The sequence below is a fragment of the Mauremys mutica genome, chromosome 8, assembly GCF_020497125.1.
Source record: "Mauremys mutica isolate MM-2020 ecotype Southern chromosome 8, ASM2049712v1, whole genome shotgun sequence".
NCBI classification, from domain to species: Eukaryota; Metazoa; Chordata; order Testudines; family Geoemydidae; genus Mauremys; species Mauremys mutica.
The window spans coordinates 100,696,000-100,723,408 of NC_059079.1; the positions used below are offsets into that span (position 1 = coordinate 100,696,000).

Below are 27,409 nucleotides of genomic sequence, written 5' to 3' on the forward strand. Positions count from 1 at the left end.
CATGGCACCAGTGGGTGGGGAGCATGATCCACTTTGAAGCTTGGCCTGCTGGGCCGGCGCTGGGCTCCTGCAAGCAAGGGGAGGCAGAACAGCTGGAGGAGCCATGGGGAGGGGCGGCATGGCTGGAGGAGTCATGGGGGGGGGGCTGCGGGGGTGGCATGGCATGGCCGAAGGAGCCATGGGAGTGGCGCGGCGTGGCCAGAGCAGCCAGCCAGGGGGGTGGTGCGGAGCAGCCGGAGGAGCCAAGGGGCGTGGCCAGAGGAAGAGCCAAGGGGGCACCTTTTTAATGTTTGTTCCCCCTGCTCTACTGCCAAATACTCATTAGGCAAGATTTCTGCAGTGAAATCCTGGTGGCACTAAAGTCAATGGCAAACTCCCATTTACTTCAGTGGACCCAGAATTTCATCCCTGGTTTCTCTTCCCATTTTGCCATTGACTGGTTGCAAGACCTAAACAAGTTGTCTTAACATTTCTGTGCATCTGTTTCCTCATCTGTAACATGTATATACTGATACATACCTACCATATAGGGTCATTATCTTAATTAATAGTCTTTAAATGCTTCAATATTCTAGGATGGAAGATGCTAGACAAAGTATGACTAATAACCACCACATCCAGACACCTGCAGTTCAATTCTTGTCAAACTGCTGCACTCCGGTCCATATCATCTTCACTTCATGCAAACTGCAGCTCCACGTTTTTAAGTAGTTTTAAAAAAGCAACCCAAAGCACTGTCTCCAATCATGGCTTGTCAGCACTAGAAATCTGCACATTATTTTTGTTATATTATTATTTACTTTTCAGTTGACCTCAGCATTTGCTTGTTGTGATTTTACACAAACAAACCCACTCTTTACTTATATTCAGATTTGTATCTGTTAGCTGAGGTTCTGATCCTGCAAATTCCTAGGCATGTGAGTAATTTTATACATGTTGAGTAGTGTCATTGAAATCAACAGGGCCAAATTCTGCTCAGATTTTCATCCCCACTGCTTCATTCACGGTAGTTGGATCACAGATATAAATGACAGCAGAATTTTACAGATCATTTTCTCTATTTGGATTAGACAGAAACCAATACATTAAAGTCCAGTCTTACCTGTAGAAATCCTCATCTCTAGATTGCCAAATGCACCCCAGGCTGAGGGTTTGTAAACTGGTAGTTGGTGACTGGGGGGGCGGGGAGTATTTTAATTGTAAACTCAGCATATTGTACCTAGAATCATTGAGATGCAAGGAACATGAACCCCATGATGCCAGTTTCAGAATTACCTTTCAGGGTAGAACCAAACTTTAAGTCTTAAGATTTTAAAAAGCCATTTTACCCCTTTTGTAAAACTATCCACAGGCTTTTTTATCATCCACATGCTAATAAGCTAGGCAGCTTTCATGACAGAGCAGGTAAAAATGATCCAAGACCAAACCCCTTGATCCAAATATTCCCAAACTTTAGAGAGGTCCAGATCTGAATCCATACTTGTTGGCTTGTTCCTATCACTATTGTGATCTGCAAACAAACCCTGGATTTGAACAACCCAAACTTTAGAGTACACTGACTCCTCGCTTAACATTGTAGTTATGTTCCTGAAAAATGAGATTTTAAGCAAAACGATGTTATGCGAATCCAATTTCCCCATAAGAATTAATGTAAATGGGGGGGCTAGGTTCCAGGGATTTTTTTTTCATCAGACAAAAAACTATATATTTTTCTCTCACACACACACACAATAAGTTTTAAAAAAATAATGTAATACTATGCACAGCAATGATGATTGTGAAGCTTGGTTGAGGTGGTGAAGTTAGAGGGTGGAGGCGGGTGGGATATTTCCCAGGGAATGCCTTACTGCTAAATGATGAACTAGCATTCAGCTGAGCCCTCAAGGGTTAACACATGGCTGTTAATGTAGCCTCACACACAGCATGGCAGACAGCGACACACACAGGGTGTGTGAGAGAGAGATGCGCATTGCCCCTTGAAGTACACTGACACCACTCTAAGTATACTGCCTTTTTAAGTAGATCAGGAAGTTGAGACAGCAGCTTCGGCCAGCAAGCTCCCTCTGTCCTGAGCCCTGTCGTATACCCACCCTGCTGTATATGGAGAAGGGGTAAGTGGGTGGCAGGAGCAGGGGAGGGGGGGACACAACAAGCAGGAGGCTCCCAGGAGCAGCTCCAAGGCAGAGGGCAGGAGCAGGACACGGCAGTGCGGGGAGAGACAGCTGAACTGCCAGCACTTGATAGCCTGCTGGGCGGTTGCTGCACAGGGAACTTAGGGGAGCTGGGAGCTGATGGGGGGCTGCCAGGCCACCCTGGTTCCAAGCTCCCACCAGCCAGCTGCAACAATCTACTCTTTCTGCAGCAGTGGACAAAGCAGGCAGCTGCCAAACAAAGTTATAAGGGAGCATTGTGCAACTTTAAATGAGCATGTTCTCTAATTGATCAGCAACGTAACAATGAAATGTTAACCAGGACGACTTTAAGTGAGGAGTTATTATAGTTTTGATTTGGATCTAGATCTGGATCTCACCTAGGGTGACGAGAGAGCAAGTGTGAAAAATTGGGACGGGGGGCGGGGGGTAATAGGAGGCAATTAAGAAAAAGACCCAAAAATTGTGACTCTCCCTAGAACAGAGGTCGGCAACCTTTCAGAAGTGATGTGCCGAGTCTTCATTTATTCACTCTAATTTAAGGTTTCGCGTGCCAGTAATTCATTTTAACGTTTTTAGAAGGTCTCTTTCTATGTCTATAATCTATAACTAAACTATTGTTGATGTAAAGTAAATAAGGTTTTTAAAATGTTTAAGAAGCTTCATTTAAAATTAAATTAAAATGCAGAGCCCCCCAGACCGGTGGCCAGGACCCAGGCAGGGTGAGTGCCACTGAAAATCAGCTCGCGTGCCGCCTTCGGCACACGTGCCATAGGTTGCCTATCCCTGCCCTAGAAAATCAACACATCTGGTCACTCTAATCTCATCCTTAAGACTTAATCATCTCTCTCATAGTAGGCCAGGAGGATGTTGGGTCTGATTCTTTATTCAGCAATGTGTTTTGTAATTTCCACTAATGGGATCAGGATCTTGCCTTGAAAGAGCAACAGGAGGACTAATGGAGTGGAGGTCAGTATTCGAAAGCCACATGCGCGCATAATTGCCATTGGAGAACCAAATATCCTCAATGCGTTGCAGAATTCAAGATAAGGTGTGGGGATCGTCTTTTAAAATAGGCAGTGTGAATTAGAAGCAGTGATGTAGCCAGGCAGCAAAAGTAAAATATGTACAAAACAGCTGCCTTGTTTAATATTTTTTAAAAAGAAGAAAACTCCAATTAGTAAAATAGAAAGAAAAAATGATGGACTAGATAAAACTGCCAGGACCATTTCAAATGCGATTCTATTATATTTCATCAGGTATGTGCACTAAAGCACCATATGAAAAACATAATTTTAATAACCGTTTTAGTAATGGATGTGGGAATAAATTATTTGCCTGGGATTTTTATTCACATTAGAAAACTAAATTAAGCCTAATATTCTTGAAATGCAAACCAGATATGCCAAGCTTACATGAACACTGTAGTCAGTGCAGTGAATGCAAATTTTAATTAATATTTTTGCCAGTTTCTGAACATTTCTCCTGCATTGAGGGCAGGGCATGGGCTGCCTCTGATGGCTTATTTCCTAATCTGTAATCTTTTTTGCTAATCATTTTTCTGCAGCCTGTTGGATAAGGTGGTTGGTTCTGCTTTACAGAAAACAGGGGTTTTGTATTCAGATGGGATGTGTGTTTGTTGGAAGTTGTATTGCTAATATCTGTTTTCCCCTTTTTGTGAATGCATGAATAAATCCTTATTAATCATCTAAAAACAAGCTAGAAAACTGAAAGTCCCAGCTTTGACTCTCACTAGAGCTAAAAAGAAAATATCTTGGTGATACCTGTATAGCACCAAACCTACTAGAAAATCTTCTCATAAAAACCTTAAATGATGGAACATATTTTTTCTTGAGGTTTTCTACTTACCTCATTCTAAGATCACACTCCCCCCTTGTCTCCCACCGCCCCGAAAAAAGAAAACGCACAGGAGCAGGTCTACTGCTTCTTGAAAGATAGATGAAGCCAAAATTGGGAGCATCCAGGGTCAGATTTATAGCAGAACATATTAATTGCTCTTTTAACAAAATCATTTTAATTTTAATAAAGATACTTTGTATTTTGTCTCTTGCCTCATATAAGGGTTTTGATTCTGCCCTCTCCCCACCGACAGTTTAAGACTGTATGGTACTTTGCCAATGAAATTAATTAAATGTGCAGATTACAGTAAATTGGGAAGTGTTATAAACCACCAGTGACGACAGAGAAATAATTAATCGATGTCTAGAGAGGTTGAATGTACGGAGAGGAAATAAAATGAGATTCAAATGTGAAAAAAATCCAAGCTAATGCACCTGGGAGGGGGAAAATAATCAGAACCACAGATATTCAATGGGGGAGCAGTAATACTGAAAGAGACCTAGAGATGCTAGGACACAGCAAAAATATATCCACATGTGTTGGCAATGTGATTTAGCACCAAACTGGCAATGTGATTTTGAATGCATATCTCGGAAAAAGGAACTCAGGCCCAGAATCTTCAATGGAAGTTAGCAGCCTAAATACCTTGTTCAGCTATGGTGAGAGCACACCTGGAATACCTCCATTCATACTGTAGGAAGATGTACACAAAATAGAGAACATTGAGAGTTGAAAAAATGATCAAGATGCTTTAGGGATTGAGTTAAAAGAAATTAGAAGAGTTACATTTGACCACTATATACTGAGCTTGACAATGACTAAGGAGAGAGCATCTAACAGACATCTCTGAGATGTCATCGAGACCTCCAGCTAACCTTGGGATAACTTTAATTCATATCTCTGATATTTATGAAAACAAACAGGGAAAAATACTTTTTGGCCCTTTTTGTGCAAAACAGAGAAGCTGAAAAGGGCAGAAGGACAACTCTATAAAAACGTTTGAAGGTTTTCATTCAGTCCTGCAGCATAGATTCTGTGAGATCTGGTGTTTTTAATAAATTCTTTTCTTTGTGGTTTCAGTTCAGGTTGGTGCTTACGCACAGTAGAGCTGGTTGAGAAATCAGAATTTCTGCCCCTCGGGAAATTCTGATATTTTTAAATTTATTTTTGCTCTGAAAGAGTACAAAAAGTTCAAATACAGAAATTTTTCACAGAATGGACAGTACAGAAAGATTTCAGTTTACAACTGTTTTGACATTCACAAATAGAAATGTTTCATTTTGTTTTGATGAAGAGAATCAAAGCATTTTGTTTCATCTTGATTCAACACCGAGTACCCCTGAGATGCCTCATGGGAGTTGTAGGTCAGCTGCTTTATGCTGCCTTCTCTTCTATGGCTCAGGCTTCCCAGCTAGACTACATCTCCCATGATACACTGTGATCACATAATTCCCATGATGCACCACATCTGTTCAATCAGAGGGGAGGTCATGAGTCCAACAACTCCAGAATTTAAATTGAACTTTCAAAGATAACATTGCATTTCCTGTCCTTTGAGGACTCGTTTTCTGAACTTTAACTGAAAGTTATCACTGGTGTAAATCTGAAGTAACTTCATTGACATCACTGGAGTTAGTCTGGACTGACATCGGTATAACTCTGAGCAGAATTTGGCCTAGAATGTTCTAACATGTCCTATGGATGTAAGTCATTGGCCTCCATGATTCTAAAACTTTGCATAGTCTTGTTCCAACCTCCCACAAAGATGGACTTTGTCTTTCTCTCTGTGTCACTTTACTGCTCCCTATCCTCCCTTCACTTAACCTGGCCACACCTAATGTGAGTTTTCTGTGCTCTGCTGCCTCTACCATCTGGAGCAGACTTCCAGCAATGCCCCATCTCCCTGACTCTCCATTTCAAAACTCCCCTTTGAACATATGTTTTGATCATTAGGCCTCTTCATTTTTCTCTCCCTGGGCTACAATGCTTTAACTCTCTCGTTATTTAACTCTGTGAAGCAATTTGTGTGAAAGACATCATACAAAATAAAATTGCATCCTCCATATAAATAAATCAGGGCCTCAGATTATCTCAGCAGTTCCTGAGAGTTGGGCTTCATACGCCCTTGAGTACCTGAGCTCCGTGACCAATGCAGTGAAAAATTATAATTTAATGCAGCAGCCAGCATTCTGTTTGGAGCATCTTCCAAATGTTAATTATTAATAATGCAATTATGAGGAAAAGTTCCTGTACCATCTCTGTATTAAATAGAATTTGCGCAGCCATCTGGTGTTCTGTTTAATTCTTATTAATTTTTTCCCAAATCCAATTTGTATGTCTTGCTGTTAATTAAATTAAATCCTGTGACACAGGGAGGTGGTCTGGCTTTGTGACAGCCAGGAACTCTACTGCCAGCTGGGAAACTGGAGCTGGGCACTCAACATCTGCAATTAAAGGCAATCGGGTGATGATGTGCCCGGCATCTGGAAACAAGGAGGATGAATGTCAGCTCCCACGAGAGACACTGGCTTTAGACCTGTAGGAAAAAATGTTGGCCTATGAGTTCCCTACCAGTATTAAAGGATAACGTGACAATGAGGTCAGAAGAGATAATTGAAAGATACTGCATAGATCGCTAAAGGAGGGGGATTGATTAATAAGTAAAATGGTATTCCAGTGATATATCAAGAAGCAATGCGCATTCCTTCACTGGAAGTCATCTACAGGTTGGCTACCATTCTGAGCAAGTTCAGCATTAATTCCTGGGGAAGAGGACATGTCCTAAGCAAGGATGTCTGAACTGGCATAAAGGAAATAAAAATCTTCCCTGCCTGTGTCCCTCCACCCCTATGAACGTTTGCTCCCATTTAGAAATACATCTGTCCATGGGATAACTTGGTACATCTTTGGTGACTGGGATCAGAACTGTGGGATTGAAATGATTCAAGACAGTCTGTTTCTGTGCTATTTCTAGCTAATTGCTTCTCTTTATTTATTGTACACTTACAGTATGTTTGGATCTGTAGAAAAAAATTGGTCCCGAGGAGCTTTCACAGGTAGGGCTGTATGGAAGGTGGGACTAGATCTATGTCTCTGTCATGCATTTGTGTTTATTTTTAATTGTATTTGTTTTTCATGGTTTTTTCTTAACTTGCAAAGATGACTTCGGTAACCATGAGAGCTGGTATCCTGGTGCCACTTTCCAGCTTCTGACCATGGAAATATTATGAAAATATCAGACTTCACATTATTATGGCCCCATAAATGGTTTCCCATTACATTAAAAAACACACACAACAACCCAAACCAAACACCCTCTCCCCCAACAAACACAACATAAATACAAATACCAAGCTATTACTGTGTGTTTACACTCCAGGAGCCTTAACATTCTATCTCCTCTGCAGAGAATGGCATTGAATTCCAATTAAAGAGATTCTGTTCCTTTAAAATGGATGACAGATTCATTCACACAGAGCCACAGTGATGGCTCCCCCAGCCTCTCCCCTTGTCTAGCCTCTCCAGAGACACCATATAGAGAATCTCTGCATGATGCAGAGAATACATATGCCCTGCACTGCTTGCCCTTCCTGTACCCATCCATCCAACGTCCTGTACAGCAGAACTACACCAGTTCCTTTGCAGTGGAGTTCTCCACTGCTAGAGAGGAAAGGGCTTATTTTCCCACTGTGCATACAAACACTAATCGTAGTCTAAGAAAATAAGAATGGCCATACTAGGTCAGAGCAATGGTCCATCTAGCCCAGTATCCTGTCTTCTGACAGTGGCCAGTGCCAGATATTTCAGAGGAAATGAACAGAACAGGGCAATTTATCGAGTGAGCCATCCCCCGTCGTCCAGTCCCAGCCTTGTGCTAATTAATATCACGATGACAGTCTTTTGACACACCAGTCAAAGGTGTCAAACCTTCTTGGAAGGTTTCCAGCACTTATGCAACACCTAGGTTTTTGCATGATGTTCTCTCTACTCCAGCAGCTTGATTATTTCACTACTTGACAAAATATTGGGATTGTAACTTTCAGAACCGTTCTCAGGAAAGGACAAATGAGGTGACAAAATGTACAACCAGCTAAATAATTTGAAGAGTCAGGGTGACTCTGGGAACTTTGGATGAAGAGTGTACAATTATAAATGTGTGACAGGCATTGGGACACTTGAGTTAGTTCCTCTGGGATAGGCAGAGTTTGAAAAGAATTATGGTCTCAGGTAGCGTTTTAAAGATCTGTTTACAGCAATCAGCTTCAGTAAGTGGTGTAATTTTATCTTCCTTCTGGCTGTAAAGTATGTATGGAACAGAGCTTTTAATTCTATGATTACCGTCTATATTGGGCATTTCATTATACTGCAGAAAGTTCAACTGTCATGTTTTCTTGCCAATGTTACTGAAGTAGTTGACTCTCTTTTCATTTAAATAAAAGAGAAACACTTTAAAAACATTAAGTTAGGCACTTCTGATGCTTTCCAGAACTTGTGTCTGAAAGTACTAAGAAAACCCCCAAGATACTGATCAATAAAACTGCCTGCTTTCAATTGAACCATGAATTGCTTATTGGGATAATAAATGAGTGAAGTTAATAGAGGCTCTTTGTGCAAATTATCAACAAACAAATATAAAAGAAAAATTGATTTACAGCCTGAACCAAAGCTCACTGAACTCAACAGAAAGATTCCCATTGATGTCAATGGACTGTGGATAAGGCCCTTGAACTGGTCTTAGAAAACAGAGGTACCAAAAACATGGCCCTGTTTCTGGTTACAGCTTATTAGGGAGCACAACAGGAAAGAAAACTGAAGATTAAGAAGATACTGAGCTTTAAACTGTGTGTGTAGGATTAATGTTTCTTTATAATATCCCTCATCCAGGGGAAGGAGGAAAGATGACAGAGCTGCTTTTAAAACTCTCAGAGAAGTGTTTGATTTGGTGACCTCATTGAACAGTGGCTGCTTCTTTTGCAGTAGCCAGGTGGACAAGAGTAAAATGTTGCTTCTTAGCCTCCATTTCAAAACAGTATTATTTCCTTCCCTTTCACATCTTGTGGTGTACTGTCTGATGGCCGGCAAGGGGACTGATCATTTAGCAGCTGTGAAAAATTAAGGAATACGTGCACATTTTTAATAGCTCATTGTTCTGGGTTGGTGGCTGCATTGTAAGAGGGGCTATGAAGTAATAGCGTTAATGAGTGGAAAAGAATAAAAGGGGGAAGATTGAAGAAATATGTCTAAAGGCCTGGCGCAGACCCTTAACCACATCGGCTAATCCTGCCTTAGCCCGGGGTCCCTTGCCATCTCTCTCTCAGATTGTGGAAAGGATAAGATAACAAAATATTGGCAGAGGCATCAGCTGAAAAACTAAAATCAGGCCCACTAAACAAAGATTGGCAATATAAATTATGTGCTAAGAACTTCCATTAAGGAAAGCCTACCGTGGGCAGTTAGATCGCTAATAGGAAGACATGAATCGAGAAGCAGAATGGTAGAAGGAGATAGAATATCAAATACTCATTAAAACTTTGAATCCAAATATGAGTGAACATTGAAACGGCAACTTGATGAAAAACTATAATATTTCATATATACTTTAATTACAGCAGTCAATCACTAGCCCCTAGATGGGTGACTTAGTTACTAAGATCCTTCTTGTCATCCACTGAAACAACACAATATAGAATATTTCAGGCTCTGTCCTAAGTGCACTTATGTCAGAATATCTTTACTTCTCTCTACCACATATATCTTCGTGGGCTGAAGAAGGCAAAAAACCAACAGAGAAAATTTCAGGCTACTAATAATAATGGGACAGATTCTCAATTAGAGTAAGTCAGTGCAGCTTTATTAAAATAATGGAGCTACATTGATTTATATCAGCTGACAATCCTATATAATGTACCCAAAATAACATTTGGTCTAAAAATGGCAACAATGAATGGGATTTCACAGGAATTCCCGGTGAACGATTTGGCCCAGAATGTTGGAAGCAGAAAGCCAAGTGGGAGTTGGGAAGGACAGTTCTGTTATAGCTGATAGAATGCCCAGGTAGCTGCTGGCATGGGTAGGGGATGTGAACACTGAATTTGCCAGCAGCAGTGCCACTCAGACAGCCTAATATTGCTGAAATATCATTTTGCACCTTGAGAGCAGTGATTTCCCTTTACCCAAGTACATACCGGGGTATCTCAGTCCCAGGGTGCAGTCAAAAGCTGCAGACTTGAGCAGCAGCATAGTCCATTTCTGGTTCCACTGCTGCAGGATTGCAGTACAGGTAGAGCTCAATCAGCCATAACTCAGAAGACATTTTCACCTTGAATTTGCCAGAGGCAGGGAGGACTGTCATACATAAATCAGCCTGATGGCTAGATTTCCCCATTTGTGGGTTAGTGATTTTGGTGCTTCAGGTGTGGGATGGAGGTCGAGCAGCATTCCTTCATAGAGCTGTCTTTTACATTTTGAGGGCCAGATGCCGATCTCAATTTCACCTATATAAATATTCTGTAATTGCACTGATTTTGATGGTGTTGTTACACTGATGTAAATCAGAGTAACAAGATCCAGAATCCATCCTTAAAAAAAAAAAAAACCAAACCATGCACACTATATATGATTTCCCTAAATTGGAAGTAAGTTTCAAGGTGAAAGTTTTCACACACACACACACACACACACACACACACACACACCTCAAATGCCTTTATACCTCAAAATCTCTTTCCACTGAAAGAAGTCATTACTGGTGTATTTTCATCACTACATTTTTGTATAGAGATTGTTCATCTATTTAGCAATACAGTGTATGATAAATATCAACCTGCTACCATAAGTCACGGCCAATAACGAAAGAGCCCATTATTAAATATTTGTTCTCCATGTAGGTACTTATAGACTGGAATCAAGTTGCCCCTTAACCTTCTCTTTGTTAAGCTAAATAGACTCAATGAGCTCAATCTATCACTATAAGGCAGGTTTTCTAATCATTCTCATGGCTCTTTTTTGAACCCTCTCAAAATTTTTCGACATCCTTTGAATTGTGGACTCCAGAACTGCAGAGTATTCCAGCAGCAAATACAGAGGTAAAACAACCTCTCTGCTGCTACGCACGATTCCTCTGTTTATGCATCCATTAGTCCCTCCTTTGTCCACAGCGTCACACTGGGAGCTTATGTCCAGCTGATTGTCCACCGTGACCCCAAATCTTTTTCAGGCACTGCTTCCCAGGATAGAGTCCCTCATCCTGTAAATATGGCCTACATTATTTGTTCCCTGATGTATTTAGCCATACTAACACATATTGTTTGCTTATACGCAGCTTAAGAGTGAGCCAGATCCCTCTCTATCAATGGCCTGTTCTGTTTATTATTTACCACACCCCCAATTTGTGTGCCACCTGAGAACTTTATAAGTGACGATTTTATGTTTTCTTCCAGATCACTGATAAGAATGTTAAATAGTATACGGTCAAATATTAATCCCTGCGGGACTCCACTGGAAACACACCAGCTCAGTGATGATTCCCTGTTTACAATTACATTTTGAGACCTGTCAGTTAGCCATCTTTTCTTCCATTTAATGTGTGCCATGTTAACTGAATTGTTTTACTTTTTTTAATCACAATGTTGTGCAGTACCAAGTCAAACGCCTTACAGAAGTCTTAGAATATTATGCTAACACTATTACTTTTATCAACAAAACTTGCAATCTCATCAACAACAAAAAAACATATCAAGTTAGTCTAACAAGATCTACTTTCCATAAACCCTTAATGACTGGCATCCATTATATTACCCTTCTTTAATTCTTTATTAATTGAGTCCAGGATCCGCTGCTTTCTAGCCTGCCTAGGGCCAATATCAGAATATACACAATAGAAATATGGAGAGAGAAATATAGAAAGGAACAGACTGCGAAATGCTACACAGAGAACCAACTCAAGATTTACTGAAGGCAGTATTCATATGTTATTTAATTGATCTAGTAGTTATAATAAATGATGCCCAAAGGGTTATTCTGCTCCAAAAGGGATGATCAGTTTTGCAGAATATATTTTGTAACAGAAGGAGAAAATATGTAGTTTATCTCAACTGCATACAACAAATCAGAACACTTTTTTTTTTATTCATCTGATGCTGCAGAACTGGCAAGTCAATAGGGAAGCTGTGGGCATGCATTGTGAAACAATACACTCACTGGAGATGAGCCTCTGAAAATGAGCTGGCTAAAGAGCTGAAGGAACAGGTATACTGAAGGCAGTGCAATGATTGACACAGCATTCAGCTACATCTTGTCCAACACACAGTTTCAAAGTTCTCTGTACCTAGCAGACGAGTACAGTACTTGTGAGAAGAAACAGAGAATGAAAGAAAGCAGTGCAGAGGACTTGATGTGCTCAGCAAAAGTGTCTGGCGTTCTCAAAAGCTTCACTATAGCTATTATCTTATTAGTCTTCTAGGGATCATTCTTTGATGATACAGTACAAGAGTATTTCAGACTAGTTAGCCTTCTAAAAGGACACAAGGGCAAATTCTGTTCTGACTTACAACCGTATAAGCCCACAGAAGTCAATGAGCTGGCACCTGTTCAAGACACAGAATTTGGCCCAATTTGTTTAAGGGTGTTCAACTGGGGATGGCTGAAGTCTTGATACTAAGCTCCAAGTATGGGACAGTGCATAGCTGCACCATCCTGGGAAGAATAATTTGTCCAGCTCCTTTCTGTCATACAAAACTAGCTCCACACCATTTGTCCCCTTATGAAAGCATTTAAATTAAGAGTTAAGTTTCTCTTTAATTAACTGCTTCCATAACAGGAAGAGACCTTCTCTGGCTAACACAGCAATGTTGTTGAGAGGCAGAAGTAAGCAGGTGGTGGTGGAAGGAGATAGCAGATGTTAGCTGGAAAATTTGGAACAACTCTTTAAGCCCAGTTATCGGAGCCCAATTTCCATCAAAGCACATTGTTGAAATCATTAATCTGCACCTCCCAGACCCAGTATTTGCCAGAACCAAATTTTCCATTCAGAGCATGCTTCCATAAAGCAGAATGTTTTAAATATTTTTCTAAAACTAAACCACTTCCTTCTCTCTTTTGCTGCTTTAAAAATATATTCCTTACACTCAGAAGACCAGCTTTGATGATCCCCTTTCATACATCCCTATCTGTTCCACTAATTAAGTTCTCTCACTGTAACATCAATGCAGACGAAGTTACCTTTAAAAATGTGACCTGATCAAATGAGTGATTGAACGTTGGCACTTACTTTCGGAAAAGTTGAAGAAGAGGTCCTAGAATTTTTTTAAATATTGATTTATTTTTCTATACATTAATGAAGCAGAGGTAGTAGAGAGACATAGCTAACTCTTACACTCTCTGCTTCACCACAGAGCAGATGGGATTAATGCAGTGTCTATTTCGAAAAGAGTTTGCTGGGATCAATAAAACACTTAATAACTCTTGAATGAATTTGGCTAATATATCAGAAAGGAACAACAACAGCTCCAAGAAGCCAGGGTTATAAGAACAGCCATACCGGGTCAGACCAAAGGCCCATCTAGCCCAGTATCCTGTCTTCTGACAGTGGCCAATGCCAAGTGCCCCAGAGGGAATGAACAGAACAGATAATCATCAAATGATCCATCCCCTGTTGCACATTCTCAGCTTCTGGCAAACAGAGGCTAGAGACACCATCCCTGCCCATCCTAGCTAATAGCCATTGATGGACCTATCCTCCATGAACTTATCTAGTTCTTTTTAGAATCCTGTTATAGTCTTGGCCTTCACAACATCCTCTGGCAAAGAGTTCCACAGACTGACTGTTGTGTGAAAAAAACTTTTATTGTTTGTTTAAACATGCTGCCTATTAATTTCATTTGGTGGCCCCTAGTTCTTGTGTTATGAGAAGGAGTAAATAACACTTCCTTATTTACTTTCTCCACACCAGTCATGATTTTATAGACCTCTATTATATCCCCCTTTATTCGTCTCTTTTCCAAGCTGAAAAGTCCCAGTTTTATTAATCTCGCCTCATACAGAAGCTGTTCCATTCCCCAATCATTTTTGTTGCCCTACTCCAAACCTTTTCCAATTCCAATATATCTTTTTTGAAATGACATGACCACAACTGCATGCAGTATTCAAGATGTGAGCATGCCATGGATTTATATAGAGGCCATATGATATTTTTTGTCTTATTATCTATCTCTTTCTTAATAATTCCCAACATTCTGTTCGCTTTTCTGACTGCTGCTGCACATTAAATGGGATGTTTTCAGAGAACTATCCACAATGACGTCAAGATCTCTTTCTTGAAGTTAAGTGACACAGGAGTATTTTAGCCTGATAAGGCCTCTTAGGAAATGCTGAAATCTAACTTCTGGATATTCAGTCAAAAAACAGAAAATAATTTTGCATGAGTTAAATTTATTTACTGCCATGTCAGCACTCATTCTCTCAGTGGTATTAGAGAGGGATTTTCAAAAGCATTCTGTGTCGGCCTAACTGCTTGCACTGAAGCCTGTAAGAGTTTTGCTTATGACTTCAAAGGGAACATTGTCTTGAACAGGAGCAGAGTTAGGGAAACCCTTAGTTGCTTCATTTCGTTTTTTTACTGCTCATGAAATGTGACAGAGAGAGGATGTCAATCTCGAGGGCTCTCACTTTATCCAAAGAGTACATATACAAACTTCTCCATATTATACCATTCATGGTTCTCAGTCATTTCCTGGATGGTGAACCTTGAGGATGACTATGGAATTATGGGTACATTTACAACTCCACTGGCAGTAGGTACTGCACAAGCACAAGTGGAGACAGTCTCATGAAAACCATGGCCGGATTCTTGATTAAAATGGCGTTTACAGGATTGCTGATCTCAGCGCTGTTGCATCATTGCTGGAAAATGGAATATGTAGACTGTCAAGAATGCCAATTTTAGTATGTGGGAATATGTCATTTAGGACCATGTGTAAGAGAGAACCAACACCTTCAGATCATTGTCAAAATACACCTCTTTCACAATGTGTACACCCCTTCAGATTTGCATTATTACCTGCCCATTAGTCTGCCAGTTCCTTGTGTCAGGGTAGCGCGGTTCAGAAATTTTCCTATAGAACATTTTTTTCCATCAGAGAATGCCGATTTCTTGACATAGAAATGTTCAATGGGAAAGTGTTGATTTCAGTGACATTTTGATGGAAACCAAGCAGGTTTCTGACAGCTTGCCCATGTCCCCAGAAGCCCTGAGATCCTTGACTCCCAAACTCCCCAGTAGCTTTCCAGGGAATTGGCAAAACCCACCAGGGAGGTTGCTGAGGAGCCCAGGCTACCAGGCTTCTCAAGACCTTGGCAGTCCATCTGTCTGGGAAACTTGGGCCCCCCAGCCCTGATTGGGGAAGTCCAGGTTCTCCAGTAGCCCACCATGTGGACTGGTGGGGTGCTTGGAATCCAGGAAGCTGACTGAAATTGACATAATTCTTGTTAGTTTCCCTACAGCTGAATAGCAGCTATGAAACTGGTCAGACAGTTATTGATTTCACTCAGCTGCTCCTAGCTGTGAGCAATAGCAGGGGTAGGGTATTGGGGTTTCCATTTTTTGTTGAGGGAGATCTTCTATGAGAAATCCCATTACCTGCCTACCTGGCAGGATGGAGGGGAGCTTGGTCACCCAAGCTCCATAGCTCCTGGGGCTCCCAGGCTCTTGGGCAACCTGTTAGCTGGGGATCTCGGGGAACATTTTGCAAACACTGAAACATGCCTTCTGTGGGAACATTTCAGTGTGCCCAAAACAGACTATCATGGAATTCAACAAAGATACTTTTTTCTGACGAAGTGGGCATTCACCCACGAAAGCTCATGCTCCAATACGTCTGTTAGCCTATAAGGTGCCACAGGACTCTTTGCCGCTTTTACATGTCTATACTGCTACTTTTAGCTCTGCAGTCTGAGCCCCAAGAGTCCCTGTCAGTTGACCTAGGCTCTCAGACTCACTGCTGGGAGTTTTGTGTTTTTGTTTTTGTTTTTTTTTTGCTGTGTAGATGTATCCCTTAGACTGAGAGTGTGCTCCTGACATTTGTTAGTTGCATTTGCAATCTGGGGGTTGAATTGAACCCCAGCTACTCTTCCGTGAGACAAGCTTTCAAGCTCACACAGAATTCTTCTTCAGATCTTATCTCTCTCACCAACATAAAATGGCCCAATAAAAGATATTACTTCACCACCTTGTCTCTCTAATATCCTGGCACTCATACAGCTACAACAACGCTGCATATTGCAATGGCAGTGACTTGAGACCACTACCAAACTTTTCCACATTCGTACTTGTGTAACCTACTCTAGAGATGAGAGGCCTCTATACAATTTTACCAGTCCCTTAAGCCATCCAACCTTCCTTCTAACATTGTACAAGCACCACCATGTCCGTAATAAGTAACAGTTTAATGGTAACATTTTCCATATTAAAATGTGCAATCACCCTGCAAATGAAGTCATAGAAAGGCTAAATTCCAAGGGTTAACCCTGGTCCTGCTGAAAGCAATGGGTGTTTTACCAACTAAAGGAAAGATCTTACCTTTTTGACCTCATATTTAATGGCAAGTTTAATTCTGCTCAGGCTTGGGCGGTGATGCTCAGGCCACACTTTTATGTTCACATCTCCATTCAGAATAGCCTCCACTTCTTCTGTATCCCTGCAGAGATCCAGTACACCCACAACAAAATCCTTGCATTGCATAGATAACTTCCTGTAATCATTCTAAGGAAACAAAGAGAAACAAAAGTCATTTATCGTTGTGACCTGAAAACACATGTTTTTAAAAGAAACAAACAGCCAGTTCAGGCTGAACTTCAGGATTTATCCATGTAAAACCTTTTGCTGGCTGGAGGCTGAAGCTGCCAGCTTTGCGTTGGGGCATATTTACATTTTTACAAGTATTAGTGGATTTCCTCCAGAATAAACTAGCACCATCTCCATCAGTTAATGTTGCTTTTTATGGCAACAGGGCAAAACTCCGTTCATGTAGGTCAGGTACTATGGTGATATGGGCAATATGAATGACACAGACAATCAGGTTTCACGAATTTGCCCCCACATTTTGATACCCCTCCCTTTTTTGTAGGCTCTAAGTTGTCTCCAGTAGCACAATGGGTTAGCGCCCAGTACTTATAGAGCTGCGCGACATGGAGCAATGCTGACGTTGTGAGTTCAAGCCTCACCTAGAGCACCACTTTGCTTTAAGCAAATGGCTTCTGGAGTTCATTTTTGGGATTGGACTAGATGACCTCCTGAGGGCCCTTCCAACCCTGATATTCGATGATTCTATGACAACTCTACTGTCCTGAAGGGGAGTTTTGATTTTCACCCTTGGTTTTAAGCTAACACAAACAATACTTTGCTTTGGTAAAATTCCACGTATAATGTGTTTCCTTCCCTCTAGCCCACGTCAGATCCGCAGGAGAGCAAAAAGTGTTTCTCCCGTGGCTCCACGGTTTGTACAATTTCTAAACTGATTAAAAGTAAATGCTGTTTGAAAATATTTTATTAAACTGATAGATCTGTTTGCAAAACTGGTCTTAGGGATGTCCAGCCCACATGATTTATTTACATATACTCACACCAAAATGTGTTAAGACACAAATGTCTTCAGTGAATTCGATGTAATTCAGTTGAACGACAACAAAAACTGCCCCCTCTTTTGTGTTCTTTAATTAAATTTCTTAAGTTATTTCTCCACAAAGTACAGAGGAGATTCTTAATTCCATTTCAACCAGATTTCTGGGTACTAAAATATAATCAGTCCCAAGAGAGCCTTCAATGCAATATGTATATGTATAACCCCAAATTAAAAAACAGACAACCAAAAAGTGCCACCATGGCGAAACAAAGTACAAGAAGCAGTGAGAGGGGAAAAGGCACCCTTTAAAAAGTGGAAGTTAAATCCTAGAGGAAAATAGAAAGGAGCATAAACTCTGGCAAATTAAGTGTAAAATATAATTAGGAAGGCCAAAGAAGAATTTGAAAAACAGCTAGCTAAAGACTCAAACGTAATAGCAAAAAAAATTAAGTACACCAGAAGCAGGAAGCCTGCTAACCAGCCAGTGGGGCCACTGGACAATTGAGATGCTAAAGGAGAACTCAAGGACGATAAGGCCATTGTGGAGAAACTAAATGAATTCTTTGCATCTGTCTTCACTGCTGAGGATGTGAGGGATATTCCCAAACCTGAGCCATTCTTTTTAAGTGACAAATCTGAGGAATTGTCCCAGATTGAGGTGTCATTAGAGGAGATTCTGGAACAAATTGATAAACTAAATAGTAATAAGTCACCAGGACCAGATGATAGTCCCTCAAGCATTCTGACGGAACCCAAATGTGAAATTGCAGGACTACTAACTGTGGTTTGTAACCTATCATTTAAATAGCTTCAGTCCCAAATGACTGGAGGATAGCTAATGTGACACCAATTTTTAAAAAGGGCTCCAGAGGTGATCCTGGCCATTAAAAGGCCAGCAAGCTTGACTTCAGTACCAGGTAAACTGGTTGAAACTATAGTAATTAACAAAATTGTCAGAGACACAGATGAAGCTAATTTGTTGGGGAAGAGTCAACATGTTTTTTGTAAAGGGAAATGATGCCTCACCAATCTACAAGAATTCTTTGAGGGGGTCACAAAAAGCATGTGGAGAAGGGGGATCCAGTGGATATAGTGTACTTAGATTTTCAGAAAACCTTTGACAAGGTTCCTCATCAAAAGGTTTTAAGCAAAGTAAGCAGTCATGGGATAAGAGAGAAGGTCCTCTCACGGATCGGTAACTGGTTAAAAGATAGGAAACAAAAGGTAGGAATAAATGGTCAGTTTTAAGAATGGAGAGAGGTAAATAGTGGTGTCCCCCAGGGGTCTGTACTGGGACATTATTCAACATATTCAGAAATGATCTGGGAACAGGGGTAAATAGTGAGGTGGCAAAATTTGCAGATGATACAAAACTATTCAAGATAGCTAAGTCCAAAGCAGACTGCGAAGAGCAACAAAGGGATCTCACAAAACTGGGTGACTGGGCAACAAAATGGCAGATGAAATTCAATGTTGATAAATGCAAAGCAAGGTACATTGGAAAACATAATCCCAACTATACTTATAAAATTATGGGGTCTAAATTAGCTGTTACAACTCAAGAAAGAGATCTTGGAGTCATTGTGGATAGTTCTCTGAAAACATCCATTCAATGTGCAGCGGCAGTTCAAAAAATGAACAGAATGTTGGGAATCATTAAGAAAGGGATAGATAATAAGACAGAAAATATCACATTGCCTCTGTATAAATCCATGGTATGCCCACATCTTGGATACTGCATGCAGATGTGATCACTCCATCTCAAAAAAGATATATTGGAATTGGAAAAGGTTCAGAAAAGGGCAACAAAAATTATTAGGGCTACAGAACAGCTTCTGTATGAGGAGAGATTAATAAGACTGGGACTTTTCAGTATGGAAAAGAGACAAAGGGAGGATATGATATAAAATCATGACTGGTGTGGAGAAAGTAAATAAGGAAGTGTTATTTATTCCTTCTCATAACATAAGAACTAGGGGCCACCAAATGAAATTAATAGGCAGCAAGTTTAAAACAAACAAAAGGAAGTATTTTTTAACAATGCACAGTCAACCTGTGGAACTCCTTGCAAGAGGATGTTGTGACGGCCAAGGCTATCACAGGGTTCAAAAAAGAACTAGATAAATTAATGGAGCATAGGTCCATCAATGGCTATTAGCCAGGATGTGCAGAGATGGTGTCCGCAGCCTCTGTTTGCCAGAAGCTGGGAATGGGCGACAGGGATGGATCACTTGATGAATGTCTGTTCTGTTCATTTCCTCTGGGGCACCTGGCATTGGCCACTGTCAGAAGACAGGATAGTGGGCTAGATGGACCTTTGATCTGATCCAGTATGGCCATTCTTATGTTCTAACATGTTTGTTAAAATACTACTCCAGGAAACATAGCTTCATAGGAACTCGTGTTGAGTTTCTGGAACCATTTCACCTCACAGCCAGATTTAGGCTGTGCTTGTGAGGATAGTGGTGAAATGCAGTTAAATTGGTAAGAATCATTTCACTGAAAGCCCTTATTCTAAATCAAGCAGTGATTGATTTACACATGGTGGGAGAAGAAAAAAGAAACGACCACCATTGAAACTGACCAAATGCAATTAAAATCAAACAAGATTAAGGCTGCTGTTAACACAATAACAAAATCATGCATAGACGCAAAGCAACAAATACAAATAATAGACACAAGCTCTTACAGCCTGGAGAGATCTTTTCAAATTAGTTTTGATGAATTAATTCAATTCAGTTGCTCACCTAATTAAGCAATCAACCTAAAACTAAGATAGTTAAACCTGTCTTTGATGAAATGCTAAAAGTCGCTTGGTGGTGTATTCCTGAATTTTCTAAATTATTGTCTCTAACATTCAAACATAACAACATGTTGCAGTGCCATAACATCTCTGAGCATAAGATCTCAAAGCACTGTACAAACACTAGTTAAGTATCAGTACCCTTGCATCCAACGAAGTGGGTATTCACCCATGAAAGCTCATGCTGCAAAACGTCTGTTAGTCTATAAGGTGCTACAGGATTCTTTGCTGCTATTAGTTAAGTAGTGCATCAACCTGTGAACTAGATGTTGTTATATCCACTTTAATGGGGAATAAACAAAGGGACTGAAGGACAGATTTACAAAAGCATTTAGGTGCCTAAAGATTCACACAGACACCTAATGTTGAATGTACAGAAGTGTCTCACCTCTTAGGGTATGTCTACACTGCTATGTAAACCCAGGGTTAGAACTCGGGCTCAAGCCTACTTCACCTTCTGTCTACACACATCACGCCAAACCACGTCTTGGACCCAGAGTCCCAGGAGGGTGGAGGGTCTGAGAGTGAGTCAAACCGGGACCATGAGTTCAAACCTTATTGCAGATGGACTCAGTGTGAGAGTCTGCCAGAAGTATTTCACAGTCCCACAGGTCAGCTCTCTTTGTTCTCTGGACAGTCCAGTTTGGTTAGGGTGACCAGATGACAAACATGAAATATCGGGACGCGCGGGGGGGGCGGGGGACGGACGGAGCAAAAAAAAAAAAAAAAAAGCCAGAGCGCCCCCCGCCACCAGGCGGCAGTGGCACAGCCCCGTCTCCACCCAACTCTCAGCTCTGACCCCCAATACACTCCCAGCTCCCCCATCCCCTCGCTCCTGGGCCCCGAGCTGTGCAGCCGAGCCACGCTCCGGACCCCTCTTGCAGCTCCCAGCCCAGCCGCTCCCGGGCTTCATTGCACCAGCCCCACAGCAGAGGCTGCTCCACTCTGCCCCGCCTGGGACACTCGCCCCGGGCAGCCCCGCTCCGGCTGCAGGGAACTCGGGGACCCACCCCCCCCCGGGCAGGGGGCGAACCAGGCAGCCAGGCCCGGCCCCTCCTGGCAGGAGCGTGTCTGCCCCACACGTGTCTCCGCCCCCCCACCCAGGCCCTGCCTGCTCTGCGCTGCCCTGCAGGCTGCAGGGCTGGAACAGCCTCCGTGCTGCGCTCCCAGCCCCGGCCATGGCCCGTGTGCAAACCTGGGAGGGAGGAGGAATGCTGCGTGCTTGGGGAAGAGGCGGGGCCAGGGCGGGGAGTTGGGGAGGGATCCAATGGGGGAAGGAGGGGGATGGTCGGGGGAAGTGGGGGGTGAAAGCCCCTCCGGGCTCCGTCTATGCACCGGAGCGGAGGGCAAAATTGCTTGTTTGTCCAGTGTCCCGACCGAACATCGGTCGGGACGCGGGACAAACAAGCAAATATCGGGACAGTCCCGATAAAATCGGGACGTCTGGTCACCCTAAGTTTGGTGGACAGTCAAATTTTCCCACACTGCAAACAAACAATAGCGTGGCCATATTTTGGGAGGAGCTAGGAAGCCTGGGATATGGGTGGCTGGACTCAGGTCCACATAAGGCAGTGTAGATGCGGGAGCTCCAGGTCTGGACTCAGGGTTCAACAATTTCGGACCTGGACTTACAAATGTTTGTAGATGCTCAAACTCTAGGTTAATGCACCCAGAGTCTGTGAACTCAAGTTCTACTAAACATGGGCTTATATTACAGTGTAGACATGCTCTTAGGCATTTTTCTAAATCTAGAGTACATCCTTAGGTGTCTAAATAGCTTTGTAACTCTGGCCCAGAGACATGAAGAGACTTGCCCAGAGTCACATAAGGAGTTAATGACAGAGGTGGGTATAGGCCCCTTTCTCTTTTCCCCACAGCAGATCTCTCACTGGAGCTGCTGCAACATCATGTATAATGGAGGCTTTAAAAAGTTACAGTAGAATACTGCACAATCTGAGCCACTGGAGGTGTACATCTTAATACTGTGTTAATGTTGTGGGGGAAGAGATGAACATGAACAGAAATCATAGGCACTGACATTTGTTTTTGCTGGTGGGTGCTCCTCTCCATCCCCTCCCCCTGTGCAAGTGGTGGATGGAGTCTCAGAGGGAAGAAGCTGAGTGGGGGTGGGGCTTCAGGCTGGAGTGGCAGACAGGGTCTTGGAGGGAGGGGGAAAGAGACCGAGCGGGGGCAGGGCCTTGGGGCGGAGCGAGGGACGAGGCCATAGTCCGAGTGCCGGGGCCCACAAAAAATTAATCTGGCCCTGTGGGTTCTCAGCACCCTATTTTTTTTTCCAGTGTGTGCTTGAGACCCGGAGCACCCATGGAGTCGGCACCTATGACAGGAATCATATGCAGGATTTTGTCAAATGAAGAAGCAGGATATATGCTGAGATCTGAATTCAAGACAGGTTGTTCTTTATGGGAGGTTTCCTGATCCCACTGAGATTTAAGCAGAATTATCCCCCTTGGTCTCTTCAGAATTTAGTCCCATGCTTTAGTCTTTGTTACAACAAGACAGATTTCAAGCATTAGGAAACTTGTAGGTTTCTAAACATGAGTCTGATCCTACACTGAATTGCAGAAATTGTTAAAATAGGAAGATATGAAAATAGAAGTGAGTTGGGAATGAAATGCCGAACTGCTCCGGGTCATGCAGACACTTACTTAGCCTGGCACTTAAAAAGAAAGAGAGTGAGAACTTTGCAAAGCTTTCATGAGGTTCTCTATTTATAAACTACTTGCAAGATTCTCAAACATCACTCTTGGTAGGTTCATTTTAAGCAATTTTCATCACCATTTCCACGTCATCAGACCAGCTAGAATGTGTGTCAGCTCAAAGTACCTTTTCCTCTTCAGATGTGTAAGGCGAGAACACATACTACACAAAGAGGCAAGTAATCTAACTTGTGTGACTTTGCTCCTGCAGGCAAACTCAGTAGCCATGTAGCCTCGTAGAAATGTTTTGTGCTCTGCTGAATGACTAGGGCACATTCCTGGAGACAGCATGGATGAATTTTATGTTCAAAGCTATTTTGCCCTTTTTTAAGTGGAAAGAAGCAATGAAAGCTAAACATAGACTCTGTAAGACAAAACCCCCAAACAACCAACCCTCTAGCCAACCAGCAATCATGCAGGCAGGACAGCAACCTAGTGCCATATGGACAGCCTTCTACAGGTATTAATATAGAGTTTGAGGGTTGGGAATTGTCCAAATAGAGCACAATTACGAGCACACCTGTTGAGTTTCTTTATGACAATCGACTGAGAGTGACCTTCAAAATGAAAAGGGGTGTCTAGATGGCAGGATGAGCTATTGGTTGTATTTAGGCTGCAGCATGAAGTATGGTGAGGCCTTGTTGAAGGCCTTTTTGCATAACTCTGTTGGCTATCCATAATCCGTGTTTCTTTAATAAGCACAGAGGACTATAACACAGGGCAATCCAAACTGCTTGTTTCCATCAGGATCTAATCAGGGTTTGCGGTCAATTGCTTTAGAGATACTCACTCACTGTATTTGTATCGGTACACAGAATACTTAACCAGAGGCAATTTTAAGGGCGAGGAGATGGAAAGATGGTAAGCAGTGCAGTGGGTATATTAACTGTACTGTTAGCCTGGATACAAGTTTATGCTCTCCGTACATGTCAATACTGTATAAACTGCATGTTTCCCATGTGTCTGGGAATGTCTAATATCTGCTGTACCACATGGCCAGACAGAGCAAAGTGGCTTGTGGAGCAGTTTGAGACAGTTGCAGTCTGCAGAAGCATGGGAGATAGCACTATGCTTCTCCAGGGACTGGAGGACTCAGGCTTAGAGCAACAGTAAATGACATGTGGAGCCAGTGATCAAAGGAGAAATGTGAAAGGGAAGCAGAGAGGACTTTTCATAATGGAGGGAACCAAAGCAGGCTAACCCTGTTCAGCTATACCATCAACTTCATTGTGCTGGATACATTGTGTGTCTTGCTGACGGCAATAGTCTGAGCCTTTCACCCATAAATGCTCCCTAGAAATAGAATATTATAGGCATTTTAGGGCTATGAGGCTGGTGAAATGGATGGAAGTATTTACCAGTACAAATATATTACTCACAGAATACCTGAGGTTTAATCCTGCAAGGGACTGAATGCACTAACTCTTGGTGAAGACAGAAATTGAGAGCTCTGCAGAATTGGGCTCTAGGGAAATACGCACATGCTTAGAAGTATAAAACCTCATATAACCCCTATAGAGAAGTATATTATCTTCCATAGACAGGTACCATGCATAACGAGAGATCTGTTTTTTAGAATCTTACAACAACATTTTTTTAAAACCCTAGAACCTAATAAAAGGCTTCTAAATTAGTCTTTTCCTGCTTCTCCTGACCCTGTTGTGCATGTGGAGATAAAAATGTCTAATTTTCCTGTTTTGAAAAGGCTGATGGCACTTGCCATTCACTGCTATTTTGCTAAGTACCCTCTTATTATCTGTTGATTATGTACTAAATGAACTCTGTCATGTCTCTACATCTGTTCAAAACCACCCAAGCTTCCTCAGAAAGGAGCTGTTCAGTTCAAGGGGATGCAGTCGCAGTTAAAGTTAAAAAACAAAACAAAACAGTGTAACGCAAGAGCAGCCAAGCCATCCTATTTAGTAAATTAAATGCCCCTCTCCTTCTCCTCCATCACAAGCTTCATTTTAAAAAACAAGTGAAGGGCCATCATAGGAAACAGTTTTTAAAGGTGATGCTTCCTCTCAGGAATGTTTACTTGTCAGCTGCTAACATTTTCCCAGTAATATCTTGGACTGCAGGTTAGGAAACTTATCCTTCATCCTGCAATGTTATGAGCTGCCCTGTGAGGAGCTGAGCACCCTCCATTTCCCACAGGCTTCCATGGAAGTCGCAGGTGCTCAGCACGGCATGGGAGCGCTCAGCAACTTGCAGGAATGAGGAACCTCATTTACAATACATGAAATTACTCTCTGAATTCTGAATAGCTCTCAGGCCCCAGTGCAGGAAAGCACTTAAGTAAGTGCTTAAGTCCTACTGATTTCAATTGGACTTAAACATATGCCTAAGGGCTTTGATGAGTCAATCTTCTTTCCTGAATCGGGAACTGGGTTACACCAGTATCTAATGGAACTGTACTGACTCCAGAAATGCAGGATATCTACATTCTGTGATGAGTTTTGCCTCTAGTTCTGTCAACAGACAGCTTACATTTTCTCAACCTTATTTGTTGTTGGAGATTAGTCACCGAATAATAATTGCTGCAAGTGACTCTTTTGGCCAATAGATCTTTTGGAAGTACTGAAAGTATTTGCTATCCCAGATTCAAGCTGTGTTGGTTAGTTTTTACACCTGGCCTAATTATTTATTGCTCTAATCACCTTTGGTTTCCCATTCTCCTTTTCTGCAGCTTGTTTTGTGCACACACGGTGTATGTAAATTAAGCTGTATTTACAACTCTTCTCTATAATTTTGTTATAGAGATTCTGTTTATCCAAGGACAGTGTTAGGAATCATGCCCAGGCCTACAGTTTAGAAAATGGCATGCAAATACATAAGCAAGGTGTGTTCTCATGAGCAACACACCATTCAACATGCCATCATTTAGGACATTTAACTAAATTCTTATTAACTGCTTCAGAATAATTAATGAGCCAGGAAAGCACCATAGCCTATTACTACTTATAATAACCACAAATAATTCCAAGATTATTTCTATGCATACAGTGAATTGCTCTATTAACCCTCCACTATATCCACTAAGTCACCATGACCATGAAAAGCAAATTTCACAAATGAATTTACTTTTGGCTGCATAACGATATGTTTATTTCAGAACCAAATGAAAGTACAGATTCTTCTAGAAAAAATAGCAGGGATTTTAGGCTACATTATAATGGTATTCTGCAAAGATTTTCATATTTCATGCTGTTACTGGTAATGTATGTATCTGCCTACTAAAAGTTAATTGAAATTGGAAGAGTACAGCATCCACAGACTGGTGGTAATATTCCACAGCCAGAAGAATCAACTAAAGACAGGTAAAACAAAGACCAAATTCTGTAACAATGAACAGAAAATCCCAGAAGTGAAAAACAAACATATATATAGAGAAAGCAAAAAGGTAGGATTATGCCCTAGATTTCAGGGCCATCTTTCAAAGAAACCATCATTTCAAATACTCAAGGTACTTATAAATATTTACCAAGCAGTCTCACAATGAAATATGCTAGTTCATACATGCTGGCCAAATTGGATTTCCTTCTGGTTATTTATATTGTCAACGGCTTGCCATATGCTTAGGAAAGAAGGAAACCATTGGGTATGTGGGAGGGAGAGTACACGAGGGAAGCAGTTCAGTAAATGGGCTACCAGCATTACTCACAGTATAGTCATGCTTTAATGTATTCAGAATAAATCATATTGGAGACAAATCAACATGCTGGGAATTAGCCATGTGACGCTCAAGAATGACAAACCCCCTCGCAGTGACTTCTGTAGGTTTCTGTCATCTGTTTGCAGAGTTGTCACTATTTCTGAATAAATTTGCGTGTATTTCTTTTATTTCCAGATGACAGACCTAGTGTACGACTCCTGCTAATTCAGATTCAAAATTATGCATTTATTTTTGTCTGCTAGTTTTCAGAGTAGCACATCAGGTTGTCTTGGGGGTCTTTCTGCCCCCCATCCCAAGTGACAACAAATCAGTGACATTAGGAATTTCAGGTGTTTATTTATAATTCACTGGACATATTTCTAAAAAAGGTCAGTGTTCATTTTAACATTTCACTGCCCAGTTGTGCATCATGGCATGTTTTTAGGCTTTGTAACAGATGCCTCCAGCATCTTCTTTGATGATCCATATCGTCACTTTTTCACCCCCTGATGAGCATGCTATAATAAACAAGCTGTTCTCATACAAATATTTGACATTTTAAAAACGTGTCTCTGTTCCCATCCAGAGTCCTTGAACAACATGGAGCA

General features: G+C 41.6%; 1 protein-coding gene across 1 annotated transcript in view; it reads right to left on the minus strand.

The window, feature by feature from the left end:
- Positions 1-27,409, minus strand: part of TRPC7 (transient receptor potential cation channel subfamily C member 7) — a 364,174-nt gene that overhangs the window by 61,137 nt on the left and 275,628 nt on the right. Inside the window, exon 4 of the mRNA XM_045026121.1 lies at positions 16,585-16,767. Coding sequence (XP_044882056.1) covers positions 16,585-16,767 — 183 coding nt within the window. The remainder of the gene's footprint in view (positions 1-16,584; positions 16,768-27,409) is intronic.